At 39.1% G+C, this 27,929-nt stretch overlaps 1 protein-coding gene and 1 non-coding gene across 2 annotated transcripts in view; both read left to right on the top strand.

Moving 5' to 3' along the window:
• The window catches only part of LOC117294776, a 29,590-nt gene extending 5,008 nt beyond the window's left edge, over positions 1 to 24,582 (top strand). Inside the window, exons 4-20 of the mRNA XM_033777295.1 lie at positions 572 to 757; positions 1,299 to 1,456; positions 2,203 to 2,276; positions 3,322 to 3,531; positions 6,634 to 6,880; positions 7,570 to 7,757; positions 8,514 to 8,632; positions 9,855 to 10,080; positions 11,450 to 11,536; positions 12,549 to 12,641; positions 14,858 to 14,965; positions 15,786 to 15,938; positions 17,503 to 17,628; positions 18,781 to 18,961; positions 22,128 to 22,235; positions 23,282 to 23,378; positions 24,314 to 24,582. Of these exons, the coding sequence (XP_033633186.1) occupies positions 572 to 757; positions 1,299 to 1,456; positions 2,203 to 2,276; positions 3,322 to 3,531; positions 6,634 to 6,880; positions 7,570 to 7,757; positions 8,514 to 8,632; positions 9,855 to 10,080; positions 11,450 to 11,536; positions 12,549 to 12,641; positions 14,858 to 14,965; positions 15,786 to 15,938; positions 17,503 to 17,628; positions 18,781 to 18,961; positions 22,128 to 22,235; positions 23,282 to 23,378; positions 24,314 to 24,479 (2,527 nt within the window). The 3' untranslated portion in view covers positions 24,480 to 24,582. The remainder of the gene's footprint in view (positions 1 to 571; positions 758 to 1,298; positions 1,457 to 2,202; positions 2,277 to 3,321; positions 3,532 to 6,633; positions 6,881 to 7,569; positions 7,758 to 8,513; positions 8,633 to 9,854; positions 10,081 to 11,449; positions 11,537 to 12,548; positions 12,642 to 14,857; positions 14,966 to 15,785; positions 15,939 to 17,502; positions 17,629 to 18,780; positions 18,962 to 22,127; positions 22,236 to 23,281; positions 23,379 to 24,313) is intronic.
• On the top strand, positions 11,313 to 11,385 carry Trnan-guu. Its single transcript has one exon. It is a non-coding gene; the product is annotated as a tRNA-Asn (tRNA).
• Positions 24,583 to 27,929: the final 3,347 nt, after the last annotated feature.

Here is a 27,929-nt window from a genome sequence, read left to right as displayed (position 1 = left end):
TTATACACTGTACATTTGTAAGCAATTAAGTAGAAATAGATGAATAGCTTCAAAGGGAGCTAAGATGGTTTATAAAGACACTGGACACCTTTGGTAATTGTCAAAGACCAGTGTTCTCACTTGTTGTATCTCAACTTATGCACAACATAACAAACCTGTGAAAATTTGAGCTCAATTGGTCGTCTAAGTTGCGAGATAACAATGGAAGAAAAAACAACCTCCTTGTCACACGAAGTTGTGTACTTTCAGATGTTTGATTTGAAGACCTCACGCGTCTTGAGTTCAATTTAAATATTTTACTGAGAAGTTACTTCTTTCTAAAAAATTACATTACTTCAGAGGGAGCCGTTCCTCATGATGTTTTATAATATCAACAGCTCTCCATTGCTCGTTTCCAAGTAATTTTTTATTACAATTATTTTGAGTAATTATCAATAGAGTCCAGTCCCTTTAAGGAATAAAATAAATGTACTAATGTTGGAGTGCCATAATCGTCACTTAGTGATTGATTTGAGTGCTTTCCAAAAAGCAACTACTAATTTTTTTTTATTTTAAATGTTTGGATTTACAGAAATGAGGAAGCAGCCACTCTTAGAGAAGAAATTGACGTTTTAATGAAGCGTCTCTCAGACAAAACTCAGCAGCATGAAGATGCGATGTCAGTCATTTCCTCTCAGAAGGCTAAGATTGCTGAGCTCAAAGATGAGATCACAGACGCACTGCAGAAAATTGAAGATGGAGAAGTTGAGATGGAGAGGTAATTTTGGATGTCTTTGTTTGTCCATTTTTTATTTTTTATTTTGGGAGGTGTTTTCTGTATTTGTTTGCTTTATGTTTCCCTTGATTCATTTTTTAAATGATTGCATAAAGAAGCAAAGTTTATGTTTTCAACGATAAGGAAAGAGTATGAAATTTTGGTGTAACTACACAGAGATCATAGCCTTTGTTGCTATGGTCTTGGCTGGCCTTATACCCCTGTTTAATATTTCCATAGATCTGATAGATTTTCCAATGAATGTGCATTTTTCAAATTTAAACCAGCCTTGCCCTCCTAAATATGGAATCAGGCCAAAGAAATTATTGTCCAACTTTTATACAAGCAAATTGTTATTTTGGTTGAAGGAGTATACTATGCGTGGGATCTTAATACGTGCCACTGGGGGAGGGGGGGGGGGGGGTGGGGTGAGGTTTAGTGTATAGGCTCCTTACATTTTTGGGTGGAAATTCTATTAACTTTGAACCAGGGCTCTACATGACCTATCTAATTCCATCAAAACTTGTCTTTTTGTTTTCTGAAGACTTCAGCTAGAAATCGATGAGCTGCAAGAAGACACAGACAGAGAGAGAGAAAACTTAGAATTCCAAAGGCGCAAACTCCAAGAAAGAGTAGCTGCCCTGGAGAAGGAGACAGAGTTTCTGACGCAGTACAAGAAAGGATATGATGCACTACAGGATGGTGAGTTTGTGGCGTGTCTTGGCCGAGCGGATAAGAGCACTGGACTCAAGCTCTGATGTTTTTGTTTATCAGAGTTTGAGTCCTAGTCATGACACTTGTGTCCTTAAGCGAGACACTTCACCATCATTGCTGCGTCCTTCGGATGGTACATAAAGCTGTTGGTCCTGTGTGTTGTGTAATGCATGAGAAAGAGTCCAGTGCACTTATCGTAAAGAGAAGGGGGGGGAGACGGATATGAGCGTTACATATAAAGCTACCACTGTTAGATTTTCGAGGAGAGGTTTGTGGTAGCACCATGCATCTCTATTGACCCAATCAGGCCATTTGCTACACATGTACATGTACATGTAGACACGTGTAGATTTGATTGATGTCTGGCACAACGTCTTGTTCGATCACAGGTGAGTTCTCAATTGGAATTCTTCAAACGACATCCAGTGTTGCTTAAATGTGTGCCACTTAGGGGGAAGCCTTTTCTAAAACCCCTATCTCACTAGTCTATTATTTGCCGGGGGCATGCCACATGGAGTAACGGCCAGCCCTTTCAAACTTTAAAAGCTTTGCAATGCAAGGGGTCTGTCATGAAGTGAGTAGTAACGCTAGACTTCCTTTGGAGTGTCAACTATAAATTTTTGTGACAGATTTGTAAGAGAATCTACTCGGTGCAACCTTAAACTCTGTTTTGTTAAATAAGATTAAATAAGATTTTGTCTATTTAGTTATTTTACTTATTTATTTGTATTCAGCTTTCAATCTGAAGATTGAAGAGGACAAATACACTTCAAGGAAATCAAAGAGATCTGTCTTCGCAAACAAAAAGGTAAACAAAATTGTTACGTTTGTCAGAAGTATTTTTAATTTCTATTTCTAAGAAACTGTATCTGTGTTATGCATGACATTGCAAATTTTAAAACAACATAAGGACCTCAAGTAGAAATGTTTTTGTTTTAATGTTGCGTGTTGTTGCCAAATGGTCCGTCGCAGTAGACTCGAGCTCTGGTGTTTCTTGTTATCAGAGTGTAAAGACACTTTACCTTTATATTGCTTTATACTGGGATTGGTAGTAAATGTAAAAAAGACAGACAATTGTGGAAAAGTGTGGGTCAACCCCGATGTTTCTGTTTCACAAAGCAAACACCCTTGTTTACATGTCCCACTTTCAAAGAGCTGCTTTTGGAAGCACAACAAGTAGCTAAGCACAACAAGTAGCTAAGCACAACAAAGTTATGCTTACCAGAATATGGTTACCAGTCAAAAAAACTGATCATTTTTGCATAGCAGAAATTCTCTTTGCAATATTTCCTTGGATGTTAAATTTGCATCAGGGATAAAGAATACTCATTTTGGTTCACCCATATACACCGATGTGTGTTAGCACTGTATACTCAGGACTAGCCCGAGTTCTGGGAACAAAATGCTAGGCAATAATTACTCAGGTGGGATTCGAACCCAATACCCTTGCATATCTAGAGCAGGGTTTACCAACTTGACCACGATAGCTTTCCCGGTAGCTAGAGGCAGTTTTAATCCTATATTTTAGCAGCAGTTACTGCAATGATGTTAAATTTTCTTCCTAAGCACCTCTGTGATACCGGGTCCTGCCTGTCGATTTCACCAAACTCTTCCTAACTTAGGACTCATCTTAGGACTTAGGACGGGTTCAGTTCTGTATCCAGATAAGTAGGACGCATTGAACCCATCCTAAGTTGGGACGGGTTACTCGTCCTAACTCGAGTTAGGATTAATCCTAACGTTTCGTGAAATCGTCTGCTGGTTCCTCAAGCTACTGTGATTAAGTTCACTTAAGAGGCATCCATTATACCATGAATATGTAATAATAAAATAATTCCTTGTTTTGTCTACAGAACCACCTCCTGACCAACTTCGAGTCGGCCAAGAAGATCGAGACGCAGCTCCTCGAGGTTCAGAATCAAACCATCGAGGAGTTTGAGTCCTTCATGGAGGCTCACAAGGCCGAGCTCCAACACAAGGTCTTCAGGGACACCAACGAGGGAAGTCTGATGGAGAGCGATTACGATGAGGAGGAGATGGAGCTGGAGAGGTTGGACACTGAGGTGAGGGGCGCTGAAGCAATTTGGGTCTGGTTACTTGACTTCTACTGTAACATTGTCTACAATAGACATAGGATTTATGACAGCCTCGCTACCACGGGCAGCCCGCCGTATCGATATCTCTCCTGGTAGTGATGTAGTGGGAAACAACGCTGATTGGCTCAGGAAATTTGTTATGCAATAGATGTCAAGTGTGTGCGCGCGTAATTTTAAGATATTTGTGTGTTGATCACGCCTGCAGTTTTTATGACATGAACACATTTTTTTAAAACAAAAACAAAAAAACATTTTTAAGACGAAATTCATGCGTGCACGCGTAGAAAAGATTGAATTATGCATTTGTACGCTCATTAATGGCTCATTTAAATGTGCTAGCATATAGCACTAGGCCTGGGCGAATTATTCGAATGTCCGGTTAATGGCGAATAGGTTTTTCTATCCATAACCGCGATATCCCCATAGGGCGCGAATACCTATTTATAAACCGGATAGTTCTGTAATTACAACCAAGTAACCGGATATTCTTTTAATATCCGAATATCCGCGGACGTCGGGCGACAACTGATAGGAATGTTTTGTCTGAATCCTTATGAAACTTCTATTAAGACAGCATAAAACAGCATAAATTAAGTATTTAACTATGCTCACCTCCGTGAAGAGTTAAACAATGACATTTCTGACGTAATTTGTTCAAAGATTACGAAAGTTTTCCTTCACGTAGAGTCAATCACACTCAAAAGAAAAAGCAAATCACCATCTTTAAATTAGATCCGTTTATTTTTATGAATGAACCGAGTGACACTGTCTAAAACTAATATCAATCCGCCCATACGATCTCATTCACAAACGAACAGCGCCCTCTAGCGGCAAAAAAACCTATTCGAATATCCGGTTAATTTCGGAAAGTTGGCCAGCGGTATCCAAATATCAAAATTTCACTATTCGCCCAGCACTATATAGCACATTTAAGTTGGCCAATTCCAGGGGTTATGATTGAGCAAGGCATGCTGGGAAAAAATGGCGCAGTGAGATCACCCCTAGGAACGAGGTTACTTGACTTCTACTGTAGCATTGTCTACAATAGATATGGATGGGTGCTGATGAAACCATTTTGGGTCTGGTTACTTGACTTCTACTGTAACATTGTCTACAACGGTTTATGAGACACTGCTGTGAGGGGTGCTGAAACCATTTGGGTCTGGTTACTTGACTTCTACTGTAACATTGTCTACAACGGTTTACAAGACACTGCTGTGAGGGGTGCTGAAACCATTTGGGTCTGGTTACTTGACTTCTACTGTAACATTGTCTACAATAGACATGATAGACACAGAGGGGTGCTGAAACAATTTGGGTCTGGTCACGTGACTTCTACCATTGTCTACTGTAACATTGTCTACATAGACATAAGGTTTACTGATGTGAGACACTGATGTGAGGGGTGCTGAAACCATTTGGGTTTGGTTACTTGACTTACTGTTATATTGTTTACAGTAGACATAAGGTGTACAATACACTGAGGTGAGGGGTGCTGAAGCAATTTTGAAACCTAGCATGGTGGTAGTAATAATATTAATGGCCAATTGTAACAGGCCATCTGTCAACTTGACACTCCTGGTGCAGGTTATGAGAAAATGATGTTGTAACATACAGTACAGTCTTGGTATAAATCAAAAAAGATGTGAATTAGTTATCCAAACAGAGTTGGCATTGACAAAAAGAAGAGTTTTGAGTTGAGATTTGATGTTAGTGAGGGAGGTTTCCTGCCAAAGCCTAGGCGGGAGCGGGTTCCAATGGTGTTGCCCTGAACATGCATCAACCCCATGTGAGTATCTCTTTTTGAGTAGTGTTGGTTCCGAAAAGAACCGGTGGTTGACGACGCAACGTTTCAGTCCAGGAGAAATGAAGACGATTATTCCTCTTGAAGATCAGAGCATACTGATAAAAATAGAAAGTCTATTGCAGCAGTTGGAAAGATGAAGCTTACAGGTCGGCGTAGTGTTTTTTATTCTTGCTTTCTGCATAACCTCTAGGACCCAGTTTTGAATACTGCAGGGGGGCACTTTGCGAATTTCTCAGTCCTTACCTGATTGCTTGTGTTTTTCCCCGGGATAATAATCTGGGATTTTTCTCCAACATCTAAAACTGAAACCTCCTCCATCATCTTATCTTCATGAGGTTATTGGCTATTATAGTGACTTAGTTCTCTTTCCTAGAACCTTTGTCTTTTAAATAAATACTTTAAGTAATTTTGTTTTAAAACCTTTTGTACTATATTTATGAATCTGATGTTGTGCAAATTCTTTAGATGGACTTGCCAGTTTGTGCCATGGAAAAAGTTCACAATATATAATTAATCCCGATTCAATTCAAACTGCAGTTTGCCCTTTCATTAAATAAGTTAAGCTAATTTATGTTAAAGTTTGTAACTTTGTGTTTCTTTTGACAGGCATTATTTATACCATGCCACTATTGCAATTGCCAATCTCTTTCATTCTTTTTTATTTTTTTTGTTGGTTTAATGTTTTGTATATATTTCCCTTCGATGTATGTAATCTTGATGTTCTTTACCTTGTAAATTCAATTGTAGTTTAGCCTTTGGCTACAAATATCTTGAATTGAATACCTTGAATTGAATTGAATTGAATAAGTAATTTTATTATATAGGATTTGAGGCATTGCATGGTGAGGTATCAATGTATATTTGGTTTGTGTGTATCTACTTGCCAGGTAGAGTTGTTCTTAGGGAACTGTCTTGCAGTCTCCTGACGATGACTAGAGCAAACTAGTCGAAACATTGAGACAAATTCAGAACTGACTCCGCGGCAGTACAGTTAATTACGATCCTATAAGCTAAAGTAGTAGTCCAGTCTAATTTCTATACCATCCGCCCTGGTAATAGTTAAAAAGCAGGACAGTTCTTTACAGAACTGAGAAGTCTCCCGAACCTCCGTTTATCTACTCCGCGGCAGTAGAATAAAGCAAGACAGTTCCCTAAGAACAACTCTACCTGTCAAGTAGATACACACATGGTGTTACCGCAAACCAAATATACATTAATTTTCTTATCAACTCTTTTATCACAAGTATACCTTTCTATTGCAGTTGACTACGGCCCAGGACCACTTCCAGCAAACCATCACCTCCCTGAACACAGAGCTGGATATGATCCGACAACACAAGGAGTCCATCGAGCAGCAGATGGAGCACATCGAGAGGCCCAGGACGAACGGCAAGACGCCCAGCCGCGCCCGCAGTGTCGCCTTCAAGGAGCCTAGTATCGCCGGTGGGAGCTCCTTAGAAGGAGGGTACTCATACGGGGAGGAGAAAGTTTCCAGCGCAACTGGAAAAGGTATGTTAAGTTGTTGTCTTAGAAAACTTAAGTAGTAAACTTGTGGGTACAGCCATGGGTAAAACTAGTTGGGGAGAAGTGTTGGTTTCTAAAAAGAATTATATAAACGACCAACAGAATTAAAACTTCTCCTCAACGAGTTTTCTACATGGTTGAACTCACAAGTGTACTATGATTCACACTGTGCAAAGTTTTAAACATCGTTTCAGTTATTTGTCTTTTGGGATCCTGCAGTGAAGACAATGGAAATATGCAAACATTTTAACATGTGCTGACAATGTGCCTCTCTGCAGGGCTAAAATGAAACAGAGTGACGACAACAAAGCTGAATGAGAAGAACGAAGTAATGTGTGCAGGAGGACGAATCAAATTAGATAAAGAGAAATTCTAGATTGGAAACCCTTGAGAAGGCGCTCTATAAATGCCAGCTTCATATTATTATTAATATTATATGGAAAGGTTTGCAGTAACACCATGTAATGAGTATCTCTTAATGATTTTAGGTGGGTCTTAAAAGAACCATTGGTTTCGATCAGTATGCTCTGATCGTCTTTGTGAGAATTTATTGTTATTATTGGTGTTATTTTTATTGAATGTGGAGACTTCATCCTTGAATTTAAATAAGTATGAATGAAATTGAATTATTTAAAAATGAAAATGGCTGAAGAAACATCTTCTATTTTTTCCAGACTCTGATATCTCAGGAGTGGCTGATAATTTTGATAATATTGACCTCTTGAGTAGTGAGATGGACCCCTTCGTACCCCAGGAATCCATCCTGAGCAAGTACAGTGTCATGATCTACACCTCCACTAACCACAAGAAGACATGGCACGAACTGAAAGACGCCAAATTCTGCACCAGTTGTGGAGAAAAGGTTAGGAAGTAATAATAATAGTTAAAATTAGAATGGTTTATTTATAGCCAGCGATTACAAACAATCACAGGAATTTGAAGTATTGGTCTCACATCATAACAAAAATTCTATGGTTATTATCCCCGAATACAAAAAAATAAATATACAAACTTTATACACAATCAGTACAATAAAAACATACAATGTACCTTAAAACAAAAATCATTTTGTACAGGAAAAATTCCCATAAAACCTCACACGGCCGGTGACTTCTATTACCTGATTACTTTGGTAAAACAAAAATTAATAACAATTGTATAAGCGCTGGTACAGACAACTAATCACTGCACTGAGACCTCGCGAGAGTGTAATGATTATTTTGCCTGATTGAAAGGTTTTAAGATGTGATCGAAAGGTTGTGTTCTACAGCGTAGAAGAGTGATTGGCAAATTGTTCAACAGGTAATTAGGGCTGGACTATCGAAAGTTTTACATGGTAAAATAATTTTCTTCTCCTGAGACAAAAAATATTTTCGTGACTTGTTTGACTCATTTCTCACAAAACTACAGCACCTCAGCAAGTAATATGTTAAGAGAAGCTTTCTACCATAAGTGTAATTATCTTCAAACTGTGTGAGTTTGATGTAAATCTGTGGACATTGTGTTTTGTGTCTTACAAAAAGTACCTGGACTCTTTGAGACTGATGACCAATAGTGTACCTTCCTCTTAAACTGTTGATATTATTTGATGTCATTTCTTTCTCCTTCATGTCCTTAGACTGTTTTATGTCCGCACAAAGTGAACGGTGAGAAGATTGTCAATCTACCACACAACTGCTCCCACATCAAGCTGTCCAGACCAGGGGTACGGATACCGGTACGAAGGGGTGACAAATCGTAAGTGACTCTCAGAAAAATGGCCTGAACTAGGATTAAATTTTTTCTCATTTGAGGAGGGGGGAGGGGGGTTCAAGAATTCTGAGTTGGGTTCCTCTCCCCCCCCCCTCGCTACACCCCTGCACCCAATTCCATAGAACTGCTTAAGCACAAAAAGTAATTAAGCACAATAAAATTATGCTCACCAGAAAAAAAGCTAACAGCCAAAATGCAATGTCACATGTACAACCTGGAATTGTTATCTTGTTTATTTGTGCGACTAGCAGAAACAAAATTGAGCAATATTTTCTGCTGAAACAGCTCTATGAATTTGGCACTGGTCATGCTGCTGTCAATAAGTTCAGTAGAGTTTATAGCTATTTTCAAATCTCTGTGAATGAAGGACCTGACTATATAAGTGAAAAAGCAGATGTTGAAGAAATTTGAAGTGTTTTGGGGATGGTAGGTTTGATATTCAGGTAAACTTTACCCAACCTTCAAAATTGTTCTACTTGCCTTCAAGTCACTCATCATCCACCAATTCCTCCAGGCTGACTGTTTGGAATGCTACGTCCCAACTCGCATTACGAAATAATTTATCCGCCCAATAACTAGAAAGCAAGCTGGGGAGATGTCTTTTTCTTCTTCGGCTCCCAAGTCCTGGAATGATTTGCCACAACATCCCAGGAACTACATGTACATCTCCATATCGCAGTTCAGAAAGAACTTCAAGACACTTGACACTATTGGTAATTGTCAAAGACCAGTCTTCTCACTTACTGTACATGTATCTCAACATACGCATAAAATAACAAACCTGTGAAAATTTGAGCTCAATCGATTTTGAGACCTCAAATTCTAAAGCTGAGGTCTCGAAATCGAACTCGTGGAAAAATACTTCTTTCTCGAAAACTACATGTACGTTACTTCAGAGGGAGCCGTTTCCCACAATGTTTTATACTACCAACAGCTCCCCATTACTCAGTAGCAAGTAAGGTTTTATGCTAATAATTATTTTGCGTACATGTAATTACCAATAGTGTCCACTGCCTTTAACAACTTACCTCTATTACATGTGCCATTAAGTTTCTTCTTTCTTGTATGCGTTTTTTATCCTTGGGAAGGCACTTTAGCAATTTCCTCGTCATCGTTATCTTTATTATTACCCAGTCACCAACTCCTCATACTCCTTTCAAATTGACACCTTTGCCTAAATTTTGTCCCTCCTCATTTGTACATCCAGGGGACTTAAACCTCATCCACCGCCAAAGCTAAAACTGATGGCCTCCACTCTCACGGAGTCTGCCGATCTCCCCGCGTCCGATCCCGTCGATAAACGCATCCGTAGTCGGTACTCCGTCCTAGACAAAGATAAAGAGGAGCACATCTTCCATGGGGATTCAGTCACTCCTGGGTTGGCTGACAGTACGCCTCCTTCAAGGGCTGAGAAGGGCCATCAGGAACAACAGGTCAGAAAACAAATACTTCTTTCATAATGTAGTTTAAACCCCTCCACTGGCATTTCTACTTATTTAAAGTCAGGGTGTACATTAAAGGCAGTGGACACTATTGGTAATTACTGGAAATAATTATTGGCATAAAGCCTTACTTGGTAACAAGTAATGGGGAGCTGTTAATGTCAGTATAAAACATTGTCAGAAACGGCTTCCTTTTAAGTAATGTAGTTTTCGAGAAAGAAGTAATTTTCAATGAATTTGATTTGGAGACCTCAGAATTAGGTTCTGAGGTCTCAAAATCAAGCATCTGATAGCACACAATGGGTGTTTTCTTGTTCATTATTACTCGCAACTTTGATGACCAATTGGGCTCAAACTTTCACAGGTTTGTTATTTTTATGCATATGTTGAAATGGACCAAGTAAGAAGACTGGTCTTTGACAAATACCAATAGTGTCCAGTGTCTTTAATGACCATCCAAACTTGCTTGGTTAAAAAGCACATTTCAATGTTTTGCACACATTTTTCTTGTTGATCGGAAGACATGTATATTTTTGCAGTGGCAGCTGATTGCGCCGTAGCACCTTGTAAACCATTAGCAAAAAGGCGCTTCTTAAACGGGTCTCATAATTCAAAACATAGTTCTGCTTTTCCTGTTGAAAAATCAAAACAAAATAATGCTTTAGTCTGCCGGGGTGATCAAGCCCTTTATCAGAACTCAATTCATCAGAACTTAATTCCAACATTCATCTTCAACTTTCCAATGGCCCTCGCACGAATACCCGCTATGGTGATAATAATAATAATAATAATAATAATAATAATAAATCGTTCTTTTAAAGCGCATTACACACGGAGTCCCAATGCGCTGTACAAAGTCAGAAAGAAAAAACAGACAAACTTAGTTGGAGTTTAACAAGTGAGTTTTGAGAAGGCGTTTGAATTTATCCAGAGTTTTAGCGTCTTTGATGTTGCGGGGGAGTTTGTTCCAATGAGTAGGAGAAGACGTAGGAGAATGATAGAGCATTCTCAGTAGCTGTACACCAATTTGCTGGAACAAGCTCCCTCTACACATCCGTGACTCATCCTCGATCAGCTCATTCAAGACTCAGCTAAAACACATCTTTTCAGACATTGTTAAAAGCACTTTGAAACGTCTGGGGAAAGCGCTATACAAATGTTATATTATTATTATTACACCCCCGAACAAAGATATTGACAAAATAGGGACACCGCCAATATAGGGCTAGATAGCTCAGTTGGTAGAGCGCCGGCATGTTAATCCGGAGGTCGTTGGTTCGAATCCCACTCTAGTCAATTATTTGTCCAACCCCAAAAATCATATTATTAGTTAATTATGACTTTTACATTTTGATTCTAGCCACAGACGACTGCCTTTGATCATCTGTGGGATGATTACAAGGAGAGGACAAGTCTTATAAGATCCATCCCCAAAGCTCTTGACATGGTAAGAAAACAAAGATTGCAAAAAAAATAGTTAATGGCCTGAGGTTTCAACCCTAGCAGAGTGTTTCTCCGGGAATTAGTTCAACACTATCACCCTCCGCGAAAACTTTGTTCCAGTGCGAAAGGTCTTCTCACAGTAGTTCCAGTTCACACGAAGTTCTACGGTCAACGTTCCTTCCAATATGCTTCACCTAGACTATGGAACTCTCTTCCCAACAATCTCAAAGACTGTGCCACGCTAGAACAACTCAAATCACAACTTTAACCCATCTCTACAATCACAGAAGCGCTTAGAGACTTCATTTTGTATTATGCGCTATATAAGAACTGTTCATTATTATTGTTATTTCTCATAGACGATATACATGTAGAAGGCACTCTACTCTAGCCTTTGAGAAAAACTCTGCTATGGTCAAAACATAAGGCAGCCTTTGAGAAAGAGCCCAGTGGCTCATTTAAACTCATTAGAAACCTCCTTTTAACACTTTTGTATTTATTAAATGTATTACAAGTTTCTTCCAAAAAATCTTAAATACATCAATGTACTGTTATTATGTTTCTGGCATTGGACACTTTTGGTAAACAGTATTGTCCAAAGGCCCACACTTCGTGTATCACAACTGATATAAAAAATAACAAACCTGTGAAAATTTAGGCTCAATCGGTCATCGGAGTCTGGAGAAAATAACTGCAAAACCGACCCTTGTTTCTGCACGTTTCGCTGTGTCATGACATGTGTTTAAAATAAATCCGTAATTCTCGACAACGAGAATTAAAAATTGTTTTAATGTTTTCTCAAAAAGTAAAGCATTTCATGGAATAATATTTCAAGAGAAGTCTTTCACCATTACCTTCTGTAAACCATGTAAGTTATTTGTAAATCTGTGAACTTTTTTCATTTCCTTTCTGTGCCGACAGTGTATAATGGCTTTAATAGTTGTAGTTGTTATACATTTGAATATTCATCACTTAAATTGTTTTTAATTTGATTCTGTTCTCTCTCCCATCAATAGAAAAGAACCCTTTCAATTATGTCCCAGTTTTACGCTCACAAACTTTGGACGGATGAACATGCTCTGGAGGGGGACCAAATAGTTGGAGTACTTGTAAGTAGCCAAGGCAACTGCTGTAAACAGATTATTATATTATTATGTTCAAAAAACGCTTTTAGGTTTTCATAATTTCTCAAAAATTCTTTCATTTCTAAGGGAAGCATATCACAGAATTTTTATCCTACATTTGTAACTTTATATTCAGTGAGCTTTTCCGACTAAAATTAATATATCATGTTTTTAAAGACACTGGACACTATTGGTAATTGTCAAAGACCAGTCTTCTCACTTGGTGTACATGTATCTCAACATATAGGCATACAATAACAAACCTGTGAAAAGTTTGAGCTCAATTGGTCGTTGAAGTTGGGAGATAATAATGAAAGAAAAAAACACCCTTGTCACATGAAGTTGTGTGCTTTCAGATAATTGATTTTGGGACCTCAAAATCTGAGGTCTCATATCAAATTCCATCATTTTAGTGGCAAATTACTTCTTTCTCAAAAACTACTTTACTTCAGAGGACCTGTTTCTCATAATGTTTTATACTATCAACAGCTCTCCATTGCTTGTTACCAAGCTTTCAGATGCTTGATTTCGAGACCTCAAAGTCTAAATCTGAGGTCTCAAAATCGAATTCATTGAAAATGACTTTCTTTCTCGAAAACTACGTTACTTCAGAGGGAGCCATTTCTCACAATGTTTTATACAGCTCTCAATTGCTTTTTACCAAGCAAGGATTTATGCTAATCATTATTTTGAGTAATTACCAATAGTGTCTTCTGCCTTTAATCCTGTATAATTCCCATAACAAAATTTTCAGAACCTAAAGTGGATAGGCAATAAAGTTTTGTGTACCATACTAGGATTGGTTGTGCACATTGTAACAATAGCCCATAACACTTATCAAAGTAGGGGTTAACCCTGGTGTTGCTCGTCACTTATAGTACCCTTGTTTGCAGGTTTCCTCAGGCTTGCGAGCTAGAGTGATCAAGTTCAATTTTGATAGAACATCCTATGTTCATTCCTAGAAATAAATCATAATCAATCGCTAATTGTCACACTTTTGCCGTGTGAAACTCAAATAATTGTAAAATGGTGAATTAAATTTGACACTGCCGGGTAGCACGTTAAGCCCTGCCGTGCTACACGGCAGTTGCACGACGTGGTGACATGTCGCGCTTTTGCCGTGTTGAATCAAGTTAAATTCTCAGTTGGGCAATGCTCTTTTGGAATACGCAAGCGCAAAGTTTATGAAAAAGTTTAATGTGAATTATCTAATCATATGAAGTATCTCCGTAGCTTGGAGGCCTACTCCTCGATGCGATGGGAAACACATTCTGACTGGATCAAACATAAGATTGTAAAGATTTTAGAATTAAGCTTTTTTTTTTTTTTTTTTTTTTTATTAATTTAAGTACGGCAAATTAATTAAATAAATCCAACAATTGTCACCCTTTGCACCCTTTGTTTTATTGCCGCACTTTTTTCACGCGAAAGTCATTTGAGTTCGACACGGCAAAAGAGCGAAGTTTAGCGCAGGCCTGAGCATGCGCTTACATGTATTTGCCGGGAACAGTGGATTTATCTGGTAAGTCTGCTGCGACCTAGCATACCGAAAGTCCCCATTGTTGTATTTTTATGAACATTTTTGGGGGTTGAACAAAGAATTGACTGGAGTGGGATTCGAACCAACGACCTCCGGATTAACGTGCTGGCGTTCTACCAACTGAGCTATCTAGCCCTATATTGGCGGTGTCCCTATTTTGCCAATATAGGGCTAGATAGCTCAGTTGGTAGAGCGCCGGCACGTTAATCCAGAGGTTCGAATCCCACTCCAGTCAATTATTTGTTCAACCCCAAAAATCATTTACAAATTTACCCAGTCAGTTTCCCTTGTGGTTTATATTGATATTTTTATAAATTGGCAGAACTAGGTGAGGCACTGGATGTTAAACCTTTTATCAGCCTCACATTGGGTCTCCTTGTTAAGTGTCTACGTACATTTTCATACCTGTGATTAGTCTTGGTTCCAAGACCATTGGTGTTGCGCGGTCACACACAACCAACGTTCCGATTATGCACGGCAAAAACTATACACGCTTGTAATGAACGAACGCTAGCGGCCGCTCTGTTTCTCTGATTTAGATTTTTGCCGTGCATAATCGGAACGTTGGTTGTGTGTGACCACACAACACCAATGGTCTAGGAACCAAGACTAACCTGTGATGTAATCTGACCCCCAAATTTATTTTTGTCCTTCTTTACAGAGTGGTTTTTATGATTTCTTAGCGGAGCGTTACATTCTGAAGGATGTCATGTATTTATGCGCTCACGACTTTATAACGGCAATCATCGAGTACTCTGTTGTTAATAAGGTATGCCATGTGTATTTGGTTTGCGGTTACACGATGTGTAAATCTACTTGCTTAGTCGAATATGTTGTTTTGAGAACTTGTCTCACTATATTATATTATACTACTGCTGCAGAGTAGGTTTTACGGAATTTGGTTGACTTCTCAACTACCACAGAGTATTGGTACACTTTTTGTTTTTTTAAAGGAACCAAATGAACAACAGATATATACATTTACAGTGAGTTTGACAAACTGAAGAATTTTTAAGTCATAATAGACCGATTCATTAAGCTCCGCCCCATTGCATATTGACCAATCACAACGCAACGAACGTGCGCGTATCTTAGCGCGCGAGGCAGAGTTGTGCAGTAAGGCATGGGAGAGCCTCACGTGTTCTTGCTCACATGTGCGTCTTGGGCGGAGCCTACTGGATCGGTCTATTGACACAGCGATTGTTAATTGATATATATAAATTATATTGTGATAACTGCTTTATTAGTGGTTTTCAAAGTGTTGTTCATAGGCAAAAAAACATGTTTAGCATCCTGTTCTTTATAAAACAAGGAAGCTGAGTAGGGCCTTTTTTTTTTAAGTGGACGCCTGACACCCTTTGAAAGATAACCGGCTGTTTTTTCTTCTTCAAAATAAATGTTTTTCGTCTGAAATCAGTAAAATGTGGAGCTATCCTTTTTTTTTTTTATACAAAAACAGAAGCGGCCTCTAAAAGGGAAAGTGGACGAGGCCGCTTTATTTTTATTTAGCCTAAAATGGAAAAGAAAAATGTGAACCCATGGATGTGGCAGTGCACCTCTGCAACCTTTCTTCTCTGTTGTGTTTACAGGCGCTCCAGATCTTCGCTAACATCCTTGTGGGCAGTCTTGACGCAACAGTGTTTAGGTATCTACTCCTCATCAGTGATCTTATAGATCGAGTTGACTGGAAGTACGTGGAGGATTTCAAGGCCTTCGCTACAGCCATATACCCATTCCTCAATGTAAGACAATTTTTGTTTAAATGAACAGTTCTTTCCTGTAAGATAAACACGTTTTAAAGGCAGTGGACACTATTGGTAGTTACTCAAAACGATTATTATCATAAAAACCTTACTTGGTGACGAGTAATGGGGAGAAGTTGATAGTATAAAACATTGTGAGAAACAGCTCAATCTGAAAGGATGTAGTTTTCGAAGAAAGAAGTAATTATCCACGAATTTGATTTTGAGACCTTAGATTTAGAATTTGAGGTCTCAAAATCAAGCATCTGAAAGCACACAACTTCATGTGACCATGGTGCGGCAAGGGTGTTTTTTTCTTTCATTAATATCTCGCAACTTCGAGGACCGATTGAGCTCAAATTTTCACAGGTTTGTTATTTTGTGCATATGTTGAGATACACCAAGTGGGAAGACTGGTCTTTGACAATTACCAATAGTGTCCACTGTCTTTAAAGCACGTGTACATGTATAACATTGGTAATTTTCAAAGACCAGTATCTGCACTGTGAGTGACCTAACACATACATGTACATGCACATGATATAACAAACCTGTGGAATTTTAATCCCAATCTGTCATCAAAAATATGAGAAAACAGTGAAAACAGTGAAAACCCCCATTAAATGCTTTCACTGTTTTCAGTATCATCTGGCTTTGGAAGAGTGTGCGCACTATAGGGATATCTCTTAAAAACTGTGTACATTTTATACAGTGTTTCCAACCTTAGCTCTGAGACGCAGCCTAAGTTGTCTTGGCCGAGCGGATATTAAACAGAAGCTCTGGTATTTCTGTTCAGCAGGGGTGGGTTCGAGTTGCGGTTGTGCCACTTGTGTCCCTGAGCAAGACACTGAACTATTGCTTCTCTCCACCCGTGTGTAAATGGCTCCATGGAGGGCAGAGATTGATTTAGCTTTTGTTGCGCATAATTATTTGTTGAACAGGCTGTATATTCCCCAGGGAGATGTGATGGTTTAAGGAATGAATTATAGGCCTAGTGATCAGGGATAGTAATGTTGGAAGCGCTTTGAGATGCCATTCAAAAAGCAATATATAAACTTGGTTAGTGGAAGTGTCGTGGCCGAGCGGTTAAGAGCACCGAATTCAAACTCTGGTGTTTCTGATCAGCAGATCTGAGTGTGGGTTCGATTCCCCAGCCCTGACACTTGTGTCCTTAAGCAAGACACTTAACCATTGCTTCGTCCTTTGGATGGGACGTTAAGCTGTTGGTCCCATGTGTTATGTAACGCATGTAAAAGAACCCAGTGCACTTATCGAAAAGAGAAGGGGTTTGCCCCGGTGTTCTTGGTCCGATCGGCAGCAAATTGCGCCACAGCATCTTGTAAAGCATTACATGGTGCTATCAGAATTAGGTCTCATAATTCAAACGTAGTCCCACAATCTGGCAGGAAATACTGTATGTAACAGCGCCAGGAGCGTCACTGGGTGGCAGACATGTGCGTTTTATAAGAAGCCACAATTATTACTATTATTATTATCAATTATCATAATTATTACTTTTTTGAAGATACCCCGTTATTGTATATTTATTGATTTATTTCTCCAGGAGGATGATATTGATCAGCTTCATCTTGGCTTTACATCCTTCGGTGAGAATAAAGTATCCAAGGCGCTGGTGTGCGAGTACTTGATGTACGTCATTCTCAAATACAGAGAGCCAAGATTTCAAGATGTAAGTAACAAACAACCCAACCTCGTTCCCAGGGGTGATCGATCCCAGGGGTCCCCGCGCCATTTTTTCCTAGCATGTCTTGCTCGATCATAACCCCTGGAATTGGCCAATTTAAATGTGCTATATGCTAGCACATTTAAATGAGCCATTAATGAGCGTACGTTTTCATAATTCAATATTTTCTATGCACTTGACATCTAACACATGACCAATTTCCTGAGCCAATCGGCGTTGTTTCCTAGTACATCCCTCCCAGGGGTTAGTGACGAGAGGTATCGATACGGCGCGGTGCCCATGGTAGCGAGGCTGCAAACAACCCTGTTCTACATTGGTATATTGGGGCTGTGTCATTGTGATTAAAGCAGGCCTGAACAAGGAATTATGAACTCTCACCCGGCTTCTGCACTCTCATTAATTTGATATCCAGGGAGGCCTCTATTTAGCACTTACCCTGCAGCCTCACTACCATGGGCATCGCTCTGCATTGATACCTCTTGTCACCAATAATAATAATACCAAAACTTACACATGTATATACCGCCCTCTAGTCATGTAAACATGCTCCAGGCCGCTGAACATGGAAAAATAAGCAAACTAAAAAAATAAGGATATACAGAAGTATAGCTACGGGAGTAAACATTCATAAAAACATTCAACCAGTTAGTAAACAAACTTAATAAATAGAAATCCTGAAGTATTATACCACTGGAAGGGAAGGAACCAGGGTTGGCTTACCCTGTAGAGCCATGAGATTGCAACTGGCAATTTTATGGCTCTGTTATTAAGGGAGAACTAGTAACAGTTTTTTTTTCCCACCAGCAGAAGAGCCCAATTTCAATATGAGCTGTTACATCAGTAAATATCCTGAACAAAAGTATTTCACTGACAACAACAAGTTGCTTGTCCAAATGGCTAGTGATTTTCTGCTTCACTTATTTAAATTTGTTTATTGAAATTCTTTAATTAAATAACAAAAGTACACATGTAGCGATGTTAAATCAGGCCCTGTCTATTAACTGAAAAACATGACGGTAATCATTTCATATTTTCCATCTCCAACTCTTCCTCTTAATACACAATCCAAGAAAAACTTTACAGAAAAGAAAAAGAGGTCTTTCAAGTCCAATCTTATCCACCTGTTTGTTTTTTTAGATTGAGAGTAAACTGTTGCAACGTCCAGGGAAAGAGCTCGGCTTGATGAGTGAGAAAGAGTTCTCGGAGGCTGTGGACGCCATGTCGCCTCTAGTCAACGAGAAACTCCGACATCGTCTCTTCGTTGAGGCCGAGTTCCAGCACAGTGAGGGTGGGAAGGTGGCTATCATGCGTCTATCACGTATCCTTTGAAGCATGTCTCGGTTCCATGTGGGGTGTCGTGGCCGAGCGGCTAAGAGCACCGAATTCAAGCTCTGCTGATTCTGTTCAGCAGTGTGTGGGTTCGAATCCCGGTCGTGACACTTGTGTCCCTGAGCAAGACACTTAACTATTACTTCTCTCCACCCAGGGGTAAATGGGAACCTGTGAGGGCAGAGATGGTTCTTGTGATTGATTTAGCTGCATGTGTTCCACGAGGCTGTATACCATGTATACTCCCGAGGGAGCTGAGATGGTTTAAGGAGTGAATTAAGGCCCAGTGACCAGGGGTAATAATTTGAAGCGCTTTGAGACACCCGTTCGGGAGTGAAAAAACGCTATATAAATCAAAATATTATAATAATAAAAAGTATGATTTGAAACTTTGCATGGTAGAAGTATAACTAAGAGAGGTTTGCTGTAAAAAAGACGATCAGTACATACTGATTGAATCGTTGAGTCGTTAAAAGCAGTGGACACTATTGGTTATTAGTCAAAGAAATTGTTAGCATAAAAACTAACTTGGTAATGAGCAGTAGAGAGCTGCTAATAGTATAAAACATTGTGAAAAACATCTCCTTCTGAAGTAACGTAGTTATTTTCCACAAAGGTGATTTTGAGACTTCAGAATTAGATTTTGAGGTCTCGAAACCAAGTATCTGAAAGCACACACTTTGTTTTATAATCTCACAAGCCAACGACCAATTGAGTTCAATTATTCACTGGTTTGTTATTTTATGCATATGCTGAGAAACACTAAGTGAGAAGACTGGTCTTTGACAATTACCAATAGTAGTGTCCACTGTCTTTAAAGCACGTGTACATGTATAAAATTGGTAATTTTCTGGCTCGACTGGTCGGATGATGCATATACTAGAAGTCTGTGTGAGTTTAGCCCCTAGCCTTCATTTAACCATGTCAAGGCCTTGTTGATGAGACCCTAAGGTCTCCACCTTGTCTTGACCATGGCCCAATTTCATAGAAAACAATTTGCTAATGATAAAATTTCTTCCTTGATAAAAACAGTACCAACCAAATTTCCACGTGATTTTCAGAATAAGCAAACAACAGCTGAATCACAGTTATGCAGAAATATGGAACAAATGGAAAATTGTTGGTAACCCTGTTTTTATCAAGGAATAAATTTCATGCTAAGCAAATTTTTGTGCTTAGCAGGTCTATGAAATTTGGCCCTGCATGGTCAGGTGACCCTAGAAGTTGCTCATCAGCTCTTGCACACTTCTACCACTTCACTTTGTCACATTGTCCATCCAACGCAGCTTAGGGCAAACTCTTCCATGACTTGAACCCATAAACCTTGATCACGCTGACACCATTGTGGTCATGTTCACCGTTTCCAATTAAAAAAAAGTATGCTAACATTCATTACGCAAACAAGGCACCAGACTATTATTTGGTCTAGCCTCAGTTTGGTTACAGTGAGTTGGAATGGAGTAAAATCAAGATGACCACATTGTGATAAAGGTCTATTGCCCAGACTGCCTACAACTTCCTTGAGAAGACTTTTCTGTCTCATCACAAGTGCACATCACTTTGCTTTGAAACACAAATTTGTGTAGATCATTGTATTCTACTTTTACAACATCTTTCTAACCATATGCATTTTATAACAAACGGTTACAAATGCCTTTTATAGTCCAACTCATCCGATCCAAGGCAACGTGTTCCTTTAATGATCTAAACAATGGAAACCTTGAATGGTTGGCCGCCGAAATTCTTTATTGCAATCATCTACTGACTCAAAACATGTAACAAATATTACCACTGACATGCAGTTTCATATTATGAAACATTTGATCTAAAAAAAGGGAAGCCTTGAATGGCAGTAACACAGTATTGCAATATTGTACTGACTTAAAAGTTATGTGTCAAATATTACCAGTGACGTGCAGATTCATATTAAATTTAAATGTATTTTTTTTTTTTACTTTGTAACCTTTTCTGATGTTGCGTGAACAACTACATAAATACACACCTTTAAATCTTCAATCATTCTCAAATAATGCATACCTGTGGAGACATCTTTTGTTCTTTCAATCGTCCCTGTACTTATAGGCAGTGGACACTATTGGTGATTACTCAAAATAATTATCAGCATAAAACCTTTTTTGGTGACGAGTAATGGGGAGAGGTTGATGGTATAAAACATTGTGAGAAACGGCTCCCTCTGAAGTGCCATAGTTTTCGAGAAAGAAGTAACTTTCCACGAATTTGATTTCGAGACCTCAGATTTACATGTAGAACTTGAGGTCTCGAAATCAACCATCTAAACGCATACGACTTCGTGTGACAAGGGTGTTTTTTCTTTCATTATTATTTCGCAAGTTTTATAACCGATTGAGCTCAAATTTTCACAGGTTAATTATTGTATGCATATGTTGAGATACACTAACTGTGGAGGCTAGTATTTGACAATTACCAATAGTGTCCACTGCCTTAAAGATTTTCCCATAGACTTTGTACACAAAAGTTCTTTAGAATTTCTGTTCTGATAAAATTACACACGGAGTCCCAATGCGCTGTACAAAGTCAAAAAAGAACAAACAAACAAAATAAGTTAGAGTTTAACAAGTTTTTTCGAGAAGGCGTTTGAATATATCCAGAGTTTGTGCGTCTTTGATGTTACAGGGGAGTTTGTTTCAAACAGTAGGAGAAGAAGTAGAAAATGCATGTTGGCCGTAAGTCTAAGTACGTGTAGAAGCCGATGAACAGGCAAGTAGAGATTGTGATTTCTAGAAGGCTGGTATTTGTGAATAAGTTCTGACAAATATGTACATGTAGGTGTATGGACACATATGTCAGAAGAAGGGGACTTCTTTTGCACTCGGGTCCACACGTACACTTACTTTAGTATGTAGCGTTAGAACAACCTCACCGATTTGGTTTGAGGGGCAGGCTATTGCTTTTCTGTTTAGTCCCTTTTCTAAAGACTTTAAATCGCAAAAGTAAAAAGTTCTTCCCACATATACATGTACGTGTACATTTACACACTAGTTACCACAAAAACAGTTGCACACTTCAACAATAAAACTGTAAAGCATGCGACCTAGGAAGTCTGCTCCCTATAAAGTCCCTCGTATTTAACCTGATGCAACCTTTAACTATAATTCCCCTTAATACACTCTCAGATATTGCCAGCTACATACTATTACAGCAGGTTGCTCCACTCTTAAGACAAAAAATAGCAGAGAAAGTTGAAGATAGCAGAGTGCTTTCTGGTTCGGCTCCAGCTCAAAGTAAGTGGTTGTTTTGTTCACATTTTGAACGATTACAAGAAGAACACAGTGTTCTCCTTTAAAGACACTGGACACCTTTGGTAACTGTCAAAGACCAGTCTTCTCACTTGGTGTATCTCAACATATACATAAAGAACAAACCTGTGAACATTTGAGCTCAATCGGTCGTCGAAGTTGCGAGAAAAAACACCCTCGTCACACGAAGTTGCGTGCTTTCAGATGCTTGATTTCGAGACCTCAAATTATAAATCTGAGGTCTCGAAATCAAATTCATGGAAAATTACTTCTTTCTCAAAAACTATGTCACTTCCGGGAGAGCCGTTTTTCACAATGTTTTATACTATCAACCTCTCCCCATTACTCGCATCCAAGTGAGGTTTTATTCCAATAATTATTTTGAGTAAATACCAATAGTGTCCACTGCCTTTAAAGGCACTGGACACCTTTGGTAATTATCAGAGACCAGTGTATCTCAACATATGCATCAAATAACAAACCTGTGAAAATTTGAATTCAATTGGGCGTTGAAGTTGCGAGAGAATAATGGAAGAAAAAACACCCTTTTGGCCCAAGCTTGTGTTCTTTCAGATGCTTGATTTCAAGATGTCAGCTGAGGTCTTGAATTCAATTCAAATATTTGGGTGAGAAATTACTTCTTTCTCAAAAAAGAGCCGTTTCTCACAATGTTTTATACTATCAACAGCTCTCCATTGCTCGTTACGAATTAGTAATTTTTTATGCTAACAATTATTTTGAGTAATTACCAATAGTGTCAAGTGCCTTTACCAGTGGTCCATTGGCTTAATCCTGTTTAAACTGCCAGCTGAATAGTACATATACTAATATTGACTGCCTGCTATGATCAAAAACTAATTTTTTAAGGTTAGCTTTCCATCTTCAAACAGTGTAAGTTTAAGTTAAATCTGTGGACACTATATTTTGTTTGTGTTACAAAAAGTACCCCAAATTCTTTAAGATCCAACTGCAACCTTTCCGCTCAAGTCTTTTTCTATGTAAACTCAAACTGTTGAATCTAATTTCAACAGATACAACCACTGAAGGAGTGACCAGTCAGAAGGGGGCTGGTCTGGAGGACATAATGACGGCCGCCAAGCTCAGAAATCTCGCAAAAAATATCGCCAGGTATGTACATGATGTATAGATAGTTCTCACATGACGTAAATCGGCCATCTTTATGAGCAATTTGGAACACACAGCCTTGCCTTTTGCGCGAGAACGGCGTGCAGCACGCGCACATTTCACAAAACTCAATGCCTGATTGGTTGGTAAACAGCATGGTTGCATTAATAAACTGAGTGCTTGACGCGCCTGCAAGCCAAAATGCAATTTGCCTGTAAAGATGGCGTCTGTTGCAATTATCTATACTGTCATGATAGCTCGGCTATGACCGTAAACTGAAATTGGAATCAGATTGAAAATTGTTTTGCATGGGACAGAAAACCATTGGTCCAGTGTGTTGTGTAATGCACATAAAAGAACCCAGTACACATATTGAAAAAAAGAGAAGGGGCTTGCCCCATGTGTCCCTGGTTCGATTGGCTGCATCTTGCGCCACAGCATTTTGCGCCATAGCACCTTGCAAACCATCACATGGTGTTCATGTAAAAAGGCTTTGTGTCCCATCATAAGGAAACATGTGTCAAGACTGGGATTCGAGCCCTCTGCTGATGAGAAACACCAGAGCTTAAGTCAGATGATCTTAACCGCCCAACCCTGACTTGCCATTCTTTACATGGTTCTGCTCCTCGGTATAATTGTCAATTAATTACCCGTTACAACCCTTCTAGATGTCTTAGATAATCCACTTCTTCGTTACTGGTTTTTCCCCAAACGTTTTCTCATGCTGGTGCTCTACTTTGGAATAATCTGCCTCTTAATATCCGTAACATGAAGTTCAAAGAGGCCCTCAAAACCCACTTTTTCACAGCTGCTTTTCATTAATGTTTGTGTTTCTTCCTTATGGTGGATCCCGGCGCACTATAAGTGTTCTTATATAATTATAATGGCAAAACAGAGCTGTTTTCTCATACTGTGGTAATTTGTCTGTTTGTTTACAGAAGAGCTCAGAATCACAGTATGCGTCGTTTGGAGGGAAACCTCCGCTATGACATGACTGGGATGTCAGATGAACTTGAGACGGAGCAGTCCACCTTCCTGCGTCTGAATTCAGGGAGGGACATCGACGGGGATAGGATCGAGGAGGAAGACGCTCTGGATGAGTAGCATTTTGATTTCCGAGAAAGTAAGCACTAAATGAATCAAGACTGTTGGCCAAAATTCATAAAGCTGTTAAAGGCATTGTACAGTGTCGTGGCCGTGCGGATAAGAGCACTGAACTCCAGCTCTGGTGTTTCTGTTCAGCAAAGTGTGGGTTCTGGGGTCGTGACACTTGTGTCCCAGAGCAAGACGTTTAAAGGCACTGGACACTATTGGTAATTACTCAAATTAATTATAAGCATAAAAACTTACTTGGTAATGAGTGATGGGGAGAGGTTGGTAGTATTAAACATTGTGAGAAATGGCTCCCTCTGAAGTGACATAGTTTTCGAGAAAGAAGTAGTTTTCCACCAATTTGATTTCGAGACCTGAGAAGTAGATTTTGAGGTCTCAAAATCAATCATCTGAAAGCACACAACTTTGTGTGATTCTACTTTCATTATTATCTCATGTCATGCAGGCCGGATAAATTAATATTTGAGTGAGAAATGACCACTTTCTCAAAAACTATGTTACTTCAGAGTGAGCCATCTCTCAAAATGTTTTATACTATCAACCTCTCCCAATTATATTCAGTACATTTATTTCAATGCTGTCATGCAAAACAATAATACAATAGCGTACATTTATGTCAAAATTAAAACAAGCAATATAGTATGAGGTTTGATTAGGTACACAATACTTCAAAAAAATAAACAAGTAGTAACTTAAAGTCAACATTTAGGTGTAAGGTTAAGCAAAATGCTTTTGTGCCCTAACCTATTGACAGACAAACAGGATACTAAGGAACACAAACAAAGACAAAGACAAGGGACAACGTGTACAACAAGATAGAATTACTCGATGTCAAGTACGGTTTTATGCTGATCATTATTTTGAGTAATTACCAATAGTGTCCAACTTGCCTAATGCTGAGCAAAGAAATGAATGAGGCACCAGTGTGGTTATGAAAAAAATATATCAGTTAATAATCCCCTGAAATTTAAATCTGAGAAACATTTCCATCTCTTAGGCTGTGTATTCAAATAACGAAATCCACAAGAAAGCCTTATTGTGGAAGTTCCTGTGGTCGGGGCTTAAATTGTATTTTGCATTGCCTGACACTTTTTGTACTATGCAAAACACAATTGTCCACAGATTAACATAAAAATTACAGGGTTAAAAGATAATGGTGATAGAAAGCTTCTCTTAATATATTACCTGCTGAGGTACTGTAGTTTTTGCAAAATGAGTAAAACAACTTCACAAAATAATTGTTGTCTCAGTGAAAGGAAAATTATCTAGCATGTAGCCTACAACGGATTTACGCAACTCTCCTGAAAACATTGCTCTGTGATTTTCACTTGTTGTTCTCAAAAACATGTTGACCAACGAAGCTGAAACTTCTAAATTGTATGTATTCACAGTGAGTATGGATTCATGTCATGGCCAAAAACTTGATCTACAAAAGGCATCAAACCCTTTTATCTTGTTGCACACCGGCATCTGACTGCATTGATGATTTTTTTACGAGCGTTACTCAAAACCAGTTTGTGCTCTTTTTGTATATAGGTCAGAAATAGCGCCCCGAAGATCATTTGTATTACCGATATGCCACTCACAATGTAGAAAGCAATATGGAAACCAAGCGGAAGTGTTTCCACTAGGTCTAAGTTGCCAATCATAACGAATATCACAGTAGGTACCCATGCTATAATAATGGTAGCAAAATATACCGTCGTGTAACGCATTGATTTAGTCACAGCTCGTTTGGGCTTTTTGTCTGCTTGATTGTTGGTCTGGTCTCCAGGCTTATTGGCAATATTTCCAAGCATCACTCTCTCTGCGTGAACCCTACGCTGTTGGTGTCTGGCTAATTTGACCAGAGCAATTACAAATACCACAATTGCAAATAAACAGGGCACTGCCACAAATTCCAATATGAACGACATTATTTTGATTACAGGTGTATTGAATACATCCCAATATGTATGTTGTTGCAAAGGATCCCAGCAAACGGCAATTGTAAAAGTGAACAACAATACCATAACGCCCCACACAGTCAAGATTATCCGGGCGCATAATTTCTTGTTCATCAGGCGCAAGTACTTGAGCGGTTTTGCAATTTTGTAATATCGGTCAGCGGTGACAACAACAGAGTTGAGGAAATAACCACATAAAAACGTCATGGTACTACAAGCTATAACGAGACTTAAAACCCGGGGAAATTTGTCATGTAAAAAAAACATTAAAACATGGCAACCGCACAAAAACTCAGTGATAAGTAAACTTAACAGAAAAAAATTTGATTCGCCCCAAAGGCTGCGGCTGAAAGCTATACTTAGAATGATCCAAATGTACATGAAACCAGTGTAACAACAACAGTTAATAATTACAGAAGATGCCACAATCCATATGTAATCCATACCAGAGCGGTGATCATCGACAGTGAGTGTTGTGTTATTTAGAGACATGGTGAAACTGAGCGAGCTTACAGGTGGATTCTCTTTGGGTGTAGAAACAGGGTTGGATTCCTACCGAAGTTCCAACAAGTTTCTAACGAGCAATGAAACACCAGTTCTTTCTAGAGAACAATACAGTGCAGCACTGAGTGAGCTTACAGTGGGATTCTCTGAAGGTGTAGACCGAGGGTTGGATTCCTACCGAAGTTCCAACAAGTTTCTAACGAGCAATGAAACACCGGTTCTTTCTAGAGAACAATACAGTGCAGCACTGAGTGAGCTCACAGTGGTATTCTCTTAGGGTGTAGACCCAGGGTTCGATTCCTACCGAAGTTCCAACAAGTTTCTAACGAACAATGAAACACCAGTTCTTTCTAAAGAACAATACAGTGCAGCACTGGGTGAGTGTCTGGGTGTACCGAAGTACCGAAGTTCCAACAAGTTTCAAACAAGCTTCTAACAAACAATGAAACACCACACCAGTTCTTTCTAAAGAACAATACAGTGCAGCACTGAGTGAGCTCACAGTGGTATTCTCTTAGGGTGTAGACCAAGGGTTCGATTCCTACCGAAGTTCCAACAAGATTTTAACGAACAATGAAACACCAGTTCTTTCTAAAGAACAATACAGTGCAGCACTGGGTGAGTGTCTGGGTGTACCGAAGTACCGAAGTTCCAACAAGTTTCCAACAAGCTTCTAACAAACCATGAAACACCACACCAGTTCTTTCTAAAGAACAATACAGTGCAGCACTGAGTGAGCTCACAGTGGTATTCTCTTTGGGTTTACACCTACCGAATTCCGATTCCTACCGAAGTTCCAACAAGTTTCCAACGAAACAATAAAACACCAGTTACAGTGAGCACTGAGCAAGCTTACACTCAAGTGGATTCTCTTTGGGTGTAGCCCCAGGTTTCGATTCCTGCCAAAGTTCCAACAAGTTTCCAATGAAATAATGAAACACCAGGTACAGCGCAGCACTGTGAGTGAGCTCACAATGGAATTCTGTTTGGA

This window comes from Asterias rubens, chromosome 9 (assembly GCF_902459465.1).
Source record: "Asterias rubens chromosome 9, eAstRub1.3, whole genome shotgun sequence".
In the NCBI taxonomy this organism is placed as follows: Eukaryota; Metazoa; Echinodermata; class Asteroidea; order Forcipulatida; family Asteriidae; genus Asterias; species Asterias rubens.
This window is presented reverse-complemented; position numbering and strand designations above follow the sequence as displayed.